This window comes from Montipora foliosa, unplaced genomic scaffold, assembly GCF_036669935.1.
Source record: "Montipora foliosa isolate CH-2021 unplaced genomic scaffold, ASM3666993v2 scaffold_431, whole genome shotgun sequence".
NCBI lineage: Eukaryota > Metazoa > Cnidaria > Anthozoa > Scleractinia > Acroporidae > Montipora > Montipora foliosa.
This window is the reverse complement of record NW_027179736.1, coordinates 27,501-37,500: the sequence shown is the minus strand read 5'-3', so window position 1 is coordinate 37,500 and position 10,000 is coordinate 27,501. Positions and strand designations below refer to the sequence as shown.

General features: G+C 41.0%; 1 protein-coding gene across 3 annotated transcripts in view; it reads right to left on the bottom strand.

Moving 5' to 3' along the window:
• The window catches only part of LOC137988842 (uncharacterized), a 23,284-nt gene that overhangs the window by 7,377 nt on the left and 5,907 nt on the right, over positions 1–10,000 (bottom strand). For 2 of the 3 annotated variants that reach the window (XR_011120834.1, XM_068834806.1), the window contains exon 3: positions 5,127–5,238. Coding sequence is in view for 2 of the 3 variants with exons in the window: in XM_068834806.1 (XP_068690907.1) it covers positions 5,127–5,238 (112 nt within the window). In the remaining variant the exon portion in view is untranslated. The remainder of the gene's footprint in view (positions 1–5,126; positions 5,239–10,000) is intronic. The other variant, XM_068834807.1, reaches the window with a different exon arrangement.

Genomic DNA, 10,000 nt, shown 5'->3' with positions numbered 1-10,000 from the left:
CACTGGGGTTACAACTTGGCACGGTAAACAGGCCTTGACGTTTGTTTCAACCATCTTGTCCATGCATGGGAACCACACCTTTTCTCGCAGGAGGGCCTTAGTTTTAACTATGCCCAAGTGACCTTCATGGGCGATGTCAACAATTAGTTCTTGTAGTGCAGCAGGAACTACTAAACGATCCGATTTTAACAGGACAGTGTCAGTGCAGGTTAACTGCTCCTTGACTTGCTCATGGCGGGATAGCTCAGATAATGATACACCAGGTGGCGTCTTATGCCAGCAACCAGATTTCATTGCAGATTTAACCGCTTGTAGCACTGGATCCGTTGCGGTTGCAGATTCTACCTCAGACAACGTTACAGCTTTTGGTACTGCATTTCTTGTAATAAAAGAGATGTGGTCTTCAGACTCGATTTCATAATTGTGAGCTTCCAAGTCTCCTACTGGGTGTCTCGAAGCATAATCTGCTGGGTTTGAGGCACCAGGGCGATATTCTACTGTGAATCGGTACTGCTGTAGCTCCATGAGCCAACGTTCTATCCTGGCGGACGGTTTAGAGGTTGGGTTGTTAAACAAGGAAACCAGAGGTTGATGTTCTGTGATTACCTTAAATTCCCCTCCATAGATGAACAGGTGAAAGCGCTTTACAGCCCAGTAAACTGACAAAGCTTCACGATCAATCTGTGGATATCTAGCTTGAGTTGGTGTCAGTGGAGAACTGGCATAATGCAAAGGTGTCACTTCATAAGTCGAAACATCTTTCTGGGTCAGGACAGCGCCTAAACCAATGGGACAACCATCGACAAAGATGGAAGTAGGTTTCTTTGAATCAAAGTATCCAAGGGTAGTCTTGGTAGATAGTGCGGCTTTTAGGCGTTCGAATGATGACTGTTCTTCCTCAGTCCACTGCCACTTCACTCCATTACAGGTCAGCTGTCGAAGAGGCCTGGTGATTAGTGCAAATTTTTGATGAACCTAGAGCAGAATGCAGTTGAGCTAAGGAGGCTTCGTACTTCAGATGCATTGGTTGGTGGCACAACATTTTGAAGAGCTTCAACCTTTTTAGGGTCAGGTGACATGCCCTTTTCAGAGAACACATGGCCAAAGAAGAGCATAGTGGGAACTCGAAACTGACACTTAGGTAAGTTTATTGCCAGACCACTCTCCTGGAGTTGATGGAACACTTGTCTCAGATGTAAGCCATGAGTGTCTTGGTCTGTGCCCCCAACATAGATGTCATCACTGATGTTCTTGACGCAGGGTATGCCACGGATTGCATCACCCACCTTCTTTTGGAAGATTTCTGCTGTGCACGAGGGACCAAAATTGAGACGTTTGTATTGGAACAGTCCAACGTGTGTAGAAATCGTGCTCAGTGCTTTCGAGTCGTGATGCAATGGGATCTGGTGGTACCCTTGATTTAAGTCGATCTTACTAAACACTTTACAACCGTTCAAGTCCGACACTACGTCATCGATGGTGTCTATGATGTGTCGCTCCCTGATGATAGCTTTGTTTAATGAACGCATGTCCACACAAATTCTAATCTCGTTCGGTTTATTCGGCTTGGGCACAACAACAATTGGGGATACAAAAGGGGTGGGGCCTTCTACGCGTTCAATGATGTCATCATTTTCGAGTTGTTTGAGTTTTTCCTCCACCTGTTTTCTTACATGGAAAGGGACTCGGCGATGTGGCTGAGCCACGGGTTTCACAGATTCATTTACATGTATGCGTGCTGGTTCACCCTTGCACTTGCCCATTCCACTGGTTAGATTAGGAAATTCCTTGAGAAAATCTGTGGCATCAGGTGGCAGGCTAACAGAAGGTTCGACCATACGTCTAACAGCTTTAATAAGATTTAATGCCTGTGAGGTTGTCCAGCTAAGTACATGTATGGAGCTTGATGAACCCTTTGTGACATAGAATGTTTCCACGGATGAACAGCTACCACTGGTAACAGTAGCTCGGAACTTTCCACACAGGGGAAGTAGCTTATCAGACACGTATGGATACACTTTGGCACTTGTTTCAGCCAGTTGTGGCTTTGATTTAAGGCCATCAAAGTCTCCCTTGCTTAAGATATTCACGGTTGCTCCTGAATCTGCCATAATGCGGATTGGTGTGTTCATGATGGTGACCTGAAAGATAGGCTTGCCAGCTTCGTGTGCCTGTGCACCAATGTTAAAAGTATACTCTTCACTGTTGTCACTACCAACACTGACTAGAGATGACATTTCACTACTCTTCAAGATCTGCAGACCAGACATGGCATTTACCTCTTGACGTTTTCTTTGGGTGCAAAGATTTGGACCGATTATTGGGTTTGCCACGACAAACTTTGGAGAAATGGTTCATTTTGCCACAGTTCAAACACTTTTTACCTTGAGCAGGGCAATTAAGTTCCTTGATGTGGGTAATTTCCACCACATAAACCACACCTATTGTTACGCAATCCAGACTTTGGTAGACCACGAGAATTCTCTTTCTGCTGAACGTCGGTTGCTTTATTTCTACCATAGCCCAGTGCATTGGATTGCTTTTTCTCCATCTCACTGGTCTGTTCGTCGGCGGTTTCCATGGCGCCACCTACTTTCAACAAGTTCTCAAGATTGAGGCTCTGTTCGATTGCTTTACGTCTCAGGCGAAGTGATGAGGTTCCTTGAATAATATGCCGCTTCATTTCCAGTTCGGGATCGGCGAATTGACACTTGCGTGCTAACAGCTGGAGACGTGTGTAAAAGTCGATAATGTTCTCACCAGACTTTTGCGTTTCCTGACGAAAGACATAGACGTGATAATCCACACACTTTTGAGGCTCTAAATGGTCAGCAAGAGCCTTTACGGCAGTCTTGTATTCGTCACTTCCTTCCGGCGGTTCTGGAACGGTAAGGGTCTCAAACACATCACAGGTTTCTTCTCCCACGTAATGCAACAACATGGCTTTCTTTTGAGACGCTCGGGTAATGTTCATCGCTGTAAACATGTTGTCCATTCAAATGCTTGACATACTTCTCAAAGCGAACGGGTACTGTATCTTTTCGTTGAAGATCAAACTCAGGAAAGGTCGGTAGGTTAACTGCCATTGCAGAGGCATTGAAAACAAGGCTGATCGGTTTTCCGGTTGATTTAACACTTTAAACGTAAAGATTTCCGTTTTCGATTACTTGCATCCCATCCTCGTCGCCATTTGTGATGTTTTGAATGGATTTCAAAACAGGATGCAAATGATAACAACGATTTAATAAACAGATGCAAGAAGACATGTTACAGCAGAGGGGGGCGCCATGATCGTTCTGTTCGATATATCCCATAGTTCCTAGCGAACATCCGGTATCAATAACTTCCGGTTTATATGAACATTACAACAGACACCGTTTCTCTCGAATTTTCTGGAAAAATCCTGAGATATCTACATCACACTGTTCCCCCCCCCCCCCCCCCCGAAATGTGCCTTCTCCCTCCCCAATGTTGAGCCACGGGTGTTTTGAAGCACTGAGACCACTGTGATACCCAAATCAACATTGGGGAAGGGGAAACAGACACAAAAGGTTTCAAGATTTTTGACGAGTATTGCAGGTTTAGGAATCAGTGTTATGGTGATTCATGTGTACCCTGCAGCTGTCTTTGTTCATTCCAACACCTCTTAGTTATATTTTCTCTTGTCGCTGTATTTTGTTTTAAACCAGTCTCTGAATCAGTTGTTACATGAGGTGATGTGTGTTGATAAAAGCAGACAAGTGACTAATTTTAAAAAAATAGAAATAGAATAGACAAATAGAAGCGTGAGACATTAAGCATACATTATACATACATCTTAAGCTATACATCTTTACTAATTATCAGAAGCGGATCCACACTGCTTTCCACCGTTTTACGGCAATCGGTCCAATTTTTCAAAAGAAATATACATGTATTTTTTAATAAACGTAAATTTCCAAGTTGAAATCTCGAAAATGGCCTGAACAATGTCCCCTTTCCGTGTTTCTGAGACATTCACTAGGAAGCAATCATGTGATCGCGTGACTGCAGTTGAGTAGTCACTCACTGCGTTACTGATTATGTAACATACCATGTAGACAGTAACAAATGACTTTCTGAGTGGAAAATAACACGTCCAATGGTATGTTACATAATCAGTAACGCAGTGAGTGACTACTCAACTGCAGTCACGCGATCACATGATTGCTGCCTAGTGAATGTCTCAGAAACACGGGAAAGGGGACATTGGAGAGTTAAAATCCGAAAAAATCCCCGACGGAGTATGCTCCCGGTCACACCTAAAAGCTCTTTTGCTTTTTTGGAAACCAGTCATTATTTATCCTAGATCCGCCCCTGATTATTTATTCACTTAACCTTTTTTTTTTTCTCTATTTTATTAATTAGTGTTTGTCCTTTGCCTTCAAGAACTGTGTGTGGCCATCGTTGCTAGATTAACTATGGTGTGGCTTAACCCTTTAACTCCCAATAGTGCCACTTATAGATTTTACTCTGTCTAACGCCAGACGATTTTACTCGTCAATGGGGAACCCCACGGGGCTGAAAGGGTTAATGTCTTGTGGTTCTATTTGTTGTCAGTCATAATGTAATTCACACATCATTACTATCATACATCTAAATCCAAATGACAACTGTATCTCACTCACTTCACAACTGATGATGATCGAAGAATGGCCGAAAAATGTCTTGTTTTAACTTGAGATTCAGTGTGTTGTAATAAGGTTCTGCCATTTTAACAGTTTGAGGTAATTTCCAAATGTTTGTTGGTAGCTGCTAAGCAGCTTCTGCTACCAACAAATGTCTCGTATTCTTTAAATCTGTAATTCTATATAAATTAATTCACTTCCTTTTGTATCAGAACTGTTCTGGTACAGATTTTGTGCTGTCAGAGCGAGTGCTTCATGGTGAAATAAATAAGTAGAGTGCCAGTATATCAAAAGCTGCTACAGTCAGAAAAAATCAATCTGTCAATTAAGTTTCTATTACATTAAACATATAAGATCAGCTCCCAGACAAAACAATTCTCTTCAAAAAGCGTTCCTTTACTGATGGCAAATGACAAAAAGGCACATAAAAGGTCATATGTAATAAAAATTATTGTCACTACAATTAATATCAGAACAAACCTCTAAACATTCATCATGGGCAGAAGATGGCCTGCACTTGTGGTTGTCTTTGAAAAGTACATTCATACAAAGACCGCAAATGTCACAATGGAATGACTTGGTTCTGTAACTTCTAAGTAATAAGATAAATTTGACTCAGTACTGACAAAACAACCTGAGTGTAAGATTTGTCTCATAAAAAGAGCACAATACAACTGTACATGTACTGTACATAGATTTGTAGCTTGATCACAAATGGACTTGACAGGTTGTAACGCAACAACCAATGAGGTCATGGGTTTTAATATGCCTCTCAAACCAGACAGTGATGTTTTTTGTTTTCTTGAGAATTACAAAATTGCATCAATTAGCTTAAATGAAATAGTTGTTGCTTTCATAATATTCTAACAAGCTATGAGTGGATGTAACAATAATAATGTTTCTTTAATACAACATTTGCTGTTCATTTGCGCAAAATATACATTCATTTACACCAACAGTTCAAACTACATGTATAGGACAAATATACATTCATTAGCACTTCCATGAACACCTCAAATGCCCTAGGACGCCCCCATTTGACAAGTAAATTCGTCTGGTGTTAGATAGAGTAAAATCTATCAACTCTCACTTTCAGGGGCATTGGGTTAATGCTGACACATTTTACAGTACAGTACTGACGTACATGTAACAAACAGAGTACGCTGTATGAACAAGTACAACTTAAATGCTCTTCATTTTATATCGATCTGCTTCAGCAAAAGATTGTGCAAAAAATAACAAATTTAAATGATAATGTGCATACTCTTGTATTTTTGTTCAGTATTTTAAAATACAAGTAACTACGCAATCCCATATGACACTAATTCATATTCTTTTTCTTCCTATTGTTTATTTGAAAAATAACAACATTTGTCAGTTCACAATAATGATTGACCATTTCGATTAAATGATTCTCTGAAGGCGCAATTGATTGTGCGTCTCTATGCAAATTGCATTATTTTATTGTATTTTATTGTATGTCATTCAGGGGATTGTCATACTATGCAACTGATTTTCTATGGTGTTAATGATTAACCACTGTGGACGATTGAAAGTACATGTATATTATTTTGTTATCTGTGATAATTTGTCCAAAGGTGCAATTGTTCATCCTTCATGCTATTGAATGTTAATACCTATACAAATAGCATTATTGATAGATCGTTCGCATTAATGAAGTTCATGGAAGTGCTAATGAATGTACATTTACCTTGTAGTTTCAACTGTTAAAAATGTATGTAAATTTTCAGTAAATGAAAAAGCAAAAGGTACAATTGGTAATACACTGTTAGCAGGATACAAAACTAAGATCTGTTTCAGATGGAAAACACTGTCTACTCTTCATGAGAAAAAAAAAAACAAACTGCCATGAATAACAATAAAGATACACATGTTTACATGAGTAAACGCAGGCCTGCAGATGCAAACAGTAACTTCTTTCTGGTGATGCAGTCATTTACAAAATTTGTAAGCACTCTCCAAAAGGGTGAACACGTTTTTAAGCGAAAGACATATTGTGTATTTGAAGTGAAGGTTATTGATGAAATGGAGAAGCGATCCTTGCATGCACTTTTCTGGACAATTTAAGCAATAATTATTATTGTCTCTAATATACACCTGCAAAGTCCAGGTAGCTTCAATGGCATTCAAAACCACGACCTCTGCAATGCCAGTGCCTGCTCCAAACTGATAGTCCGGGAGCACATGTCATTAAAAAAAGTCCCGTGGGAATTTTGTGAAGAAAAACAAGCCACTAGCCTAGACATCTTAATTGGACCCTAAATAATGTCACAAAAATATTTGGTGGCACTTTTGTAACTTGCACCGAGGTCAATTATAAGGGGTTCTAAAAATAGCTTAAATTTGTCACCATGGGAACGAGGCTACATAAGTTAATTCTTTTTATATTTCAACCATGTGAATGAAATCACACCAAACTCACTATGATGATTTTTATTAATGTTTTAGACACTTCTTCATGTTCTCTTTGTGGTATGAGTGGTCACGTGGCGAGTAACCATGGAAACGTTTCTTTATAATATTCCGTATTTCTTATCATAATTGATAATGTAAATATTTCCTAGAATGATAGCTGATAATTTCCTAATGCCAATATATAAATTGGTACAAGAATGTGTGGTTCTCTAGAACGCTGTTCCTGTATGGTTTGGTTACAACTCACTTGTCAATGATGCTCTGCCTGTTACAAAAGTGGGTGCAACTCCCTTGATTGCAGCCCCTGCACATGAGTGGAGCACGCTGCTCACAGTACTTAAGCAAGCTCAGGGAATTACTGTAAAGTTGGTGGGAGCCAACAGAAAGACCATCGTATCACTTGACATGGGCCTCTATCTTCCAGCCAAGAAACTTCAAATGGCTCGTGATGATCTTAAACACATCATTCTTTGCCCAGGGGAGCTGCATATTTTAATGGCACAGCTGAGAACCATTGGTGCATTCATTGAGAACAGTGGCATCGACATGGCATGGATAGAATCAGATCTATATGGTCCCAATACTGTCTAGCAATTCCTATAAGGAAACCATGTGAAGAGAGGTGAAGCCGCACACTTGGTCTCGTTACAAGCCTTTTTCATTCCATACCAGGAAGCTTTTCTTCAGCACATACCAGAGTCATCCTGGAGCCAATTAAAAGCACTTGCAAAAGATCTTTGTGATGCATGCTCCAGTTCTGGGGGGTTCAAGTGGAAGGGGCCCACCAGCGAATAGTGAATGCTGTAGAATCCATGGAAATAATGAAGAAGATGAGAGAGTTTGACGAAAGCCACGAAAGCAGCCCCATGTTTATGGTTTTCTGACAGAACATGGGCATGGTGTTGGAAATGCTAATGTTTATCAGAGCAGTCCGTACAGCTAACTGGGAACTTCACCTCGAAACTCTCAAGATGTTTACCAAGTATTTCTTTGCGCATGACCATCTGAACTATGCACGAACGATTCCTCTCTAACCTAGCCAAGATGAAAGCACTGTCAAACACAGACCCTGAGATCTATGCAGAATTCAAGGATGGGAACTGGGTAGTGAATAAAAATCCTTGCGTACAGTTCTGCGCGATTGGTTCTGACAATGCCTTAAAACACTTAGAACACCAGTCTATGAAAGTAACTGGAGGCTTGTATATGTTTCCAGTCCGCTGGGGGTAAATTGATTATTGTAAAGTGCCTTTGAGACATTTGTGATAAAGGCGCTATATAAATGCACCACTGTTTTTTTTTACTTTATCACTCTTTGTTCAGCATAACACTTGACCCAAGTGCACCAAGTTTTTTCTCACTGCACCAGAACTGGAAAGATTAGCAAATCAAGCCAAAGACATGGCAGGTGTAACACATGAGATTTGTGGAAAGCACCATAACCTTACAGCTGCTGTGGTATCCCTAGAGGAGAAAAACATCCCCAAGCCTTCACCAATCCCTTCATTCAGGATGGTGCTGACTTGTTTAACCTGGTGACGAGGATAGTACTGCCGGAGAAAGTCAAAGATGATCTGTGTAACCAAAATGCTATACGGTTCAAGCTCTTCACAGTATTTGTAAAGGAACGGATCCAGACTGGCAAAGAAAATATATGGTCACCAATGAAAAAAACAGAAGCCGCTCACATGGAAAACCACAGGAAAGAAGACCAAGGTGACTGTTGACAACAAAGTGGTGGAACTACAAGAAGATAGATGTCTCTTTCCTCGCATGATGATGGTATGCAAGTCGCGTCCCGAGATCAAAATAGCCGAGACAGTTGGAGTGTATGAGTTTTCTCTAGTGCCACGATCTCTTTTTGCGTCGGATGGCTCAATGCTGCATTGCTCTACGAAGAGTGCATTAATGAATGCTATTGACAAACATGTTAACCCGGAAAATTCTACCACAGAGTGCAAAGTAGCTCCATCCATGCAAGGGAAGGTCTCGATAGTCGACGGCATGGCTGACAAACTTGACAAACCCACGTGCACAACTACCTGTTCTCAACTAGCACAACATTACATGAAGCAGCTCTTACAAAAACGCAGTGAAAGTGATAAAATCCATGTAGTTTTCGACAGATATGATGTTGAACTCTCCCTGAAATCAGCCACAAGAGTACGAAGGTACAATGATCAGGATCTGGTGTACTACAGGATAACAGACTCAACCCACATTGGTAATGTTCTGATGAAGAAACTTTTGTCATGACAAAACTAAAATGGAACTCACTGAATACCTTACAAGAAAGGCTCTAGGTCATGCAGAAATCATTGGGAAGCCTCTCTTTGTAGCCTGGGGAACTGCTTGTGAGGCAACACACAAGAATGTGGTACATCTTCGAAGCACCCAAGAAGATGCTGATCCAAATATTTTACTGCACGCCGTTGATGCCGCTGCTCATGGAGCCACAGAAATTAAGATCCATTCACCAGACACCGATGTGTTTATTCTGTCTCTGAGAAGATATACTCATCTCTGTAATGAGACAAATTTCATCACTGGAACAGGTCAAAGGCATCGAGTAATCAGGTTACAGCCAATTGTGCATTCCCTCAGTACTCGTAAGATTGCAGTTCTACCAGCACTTCACGCATTGAGCGGTGCTGACAACACTGGTAGTTGGGAAAGGAAAAGCCACATGGTGGAAACCATTCCAAGAGGCAAGCCAAGGCATCATCATCATTGCTCTTGCTAATCTCAAAGCAAGTGAACCACCATCAGCAGAAACTATGGCCGTAATCGAGAAGTTGATTTGCAAGCTGTATGTGCCGAACACGACTATTACTACTGTCAAACATCTGTGATGGTGGCGTTTCAAAAAGAAGCAGGCTCAGTCCGAGAAACTTCCACAAACACAAGCTGCCCTAGAG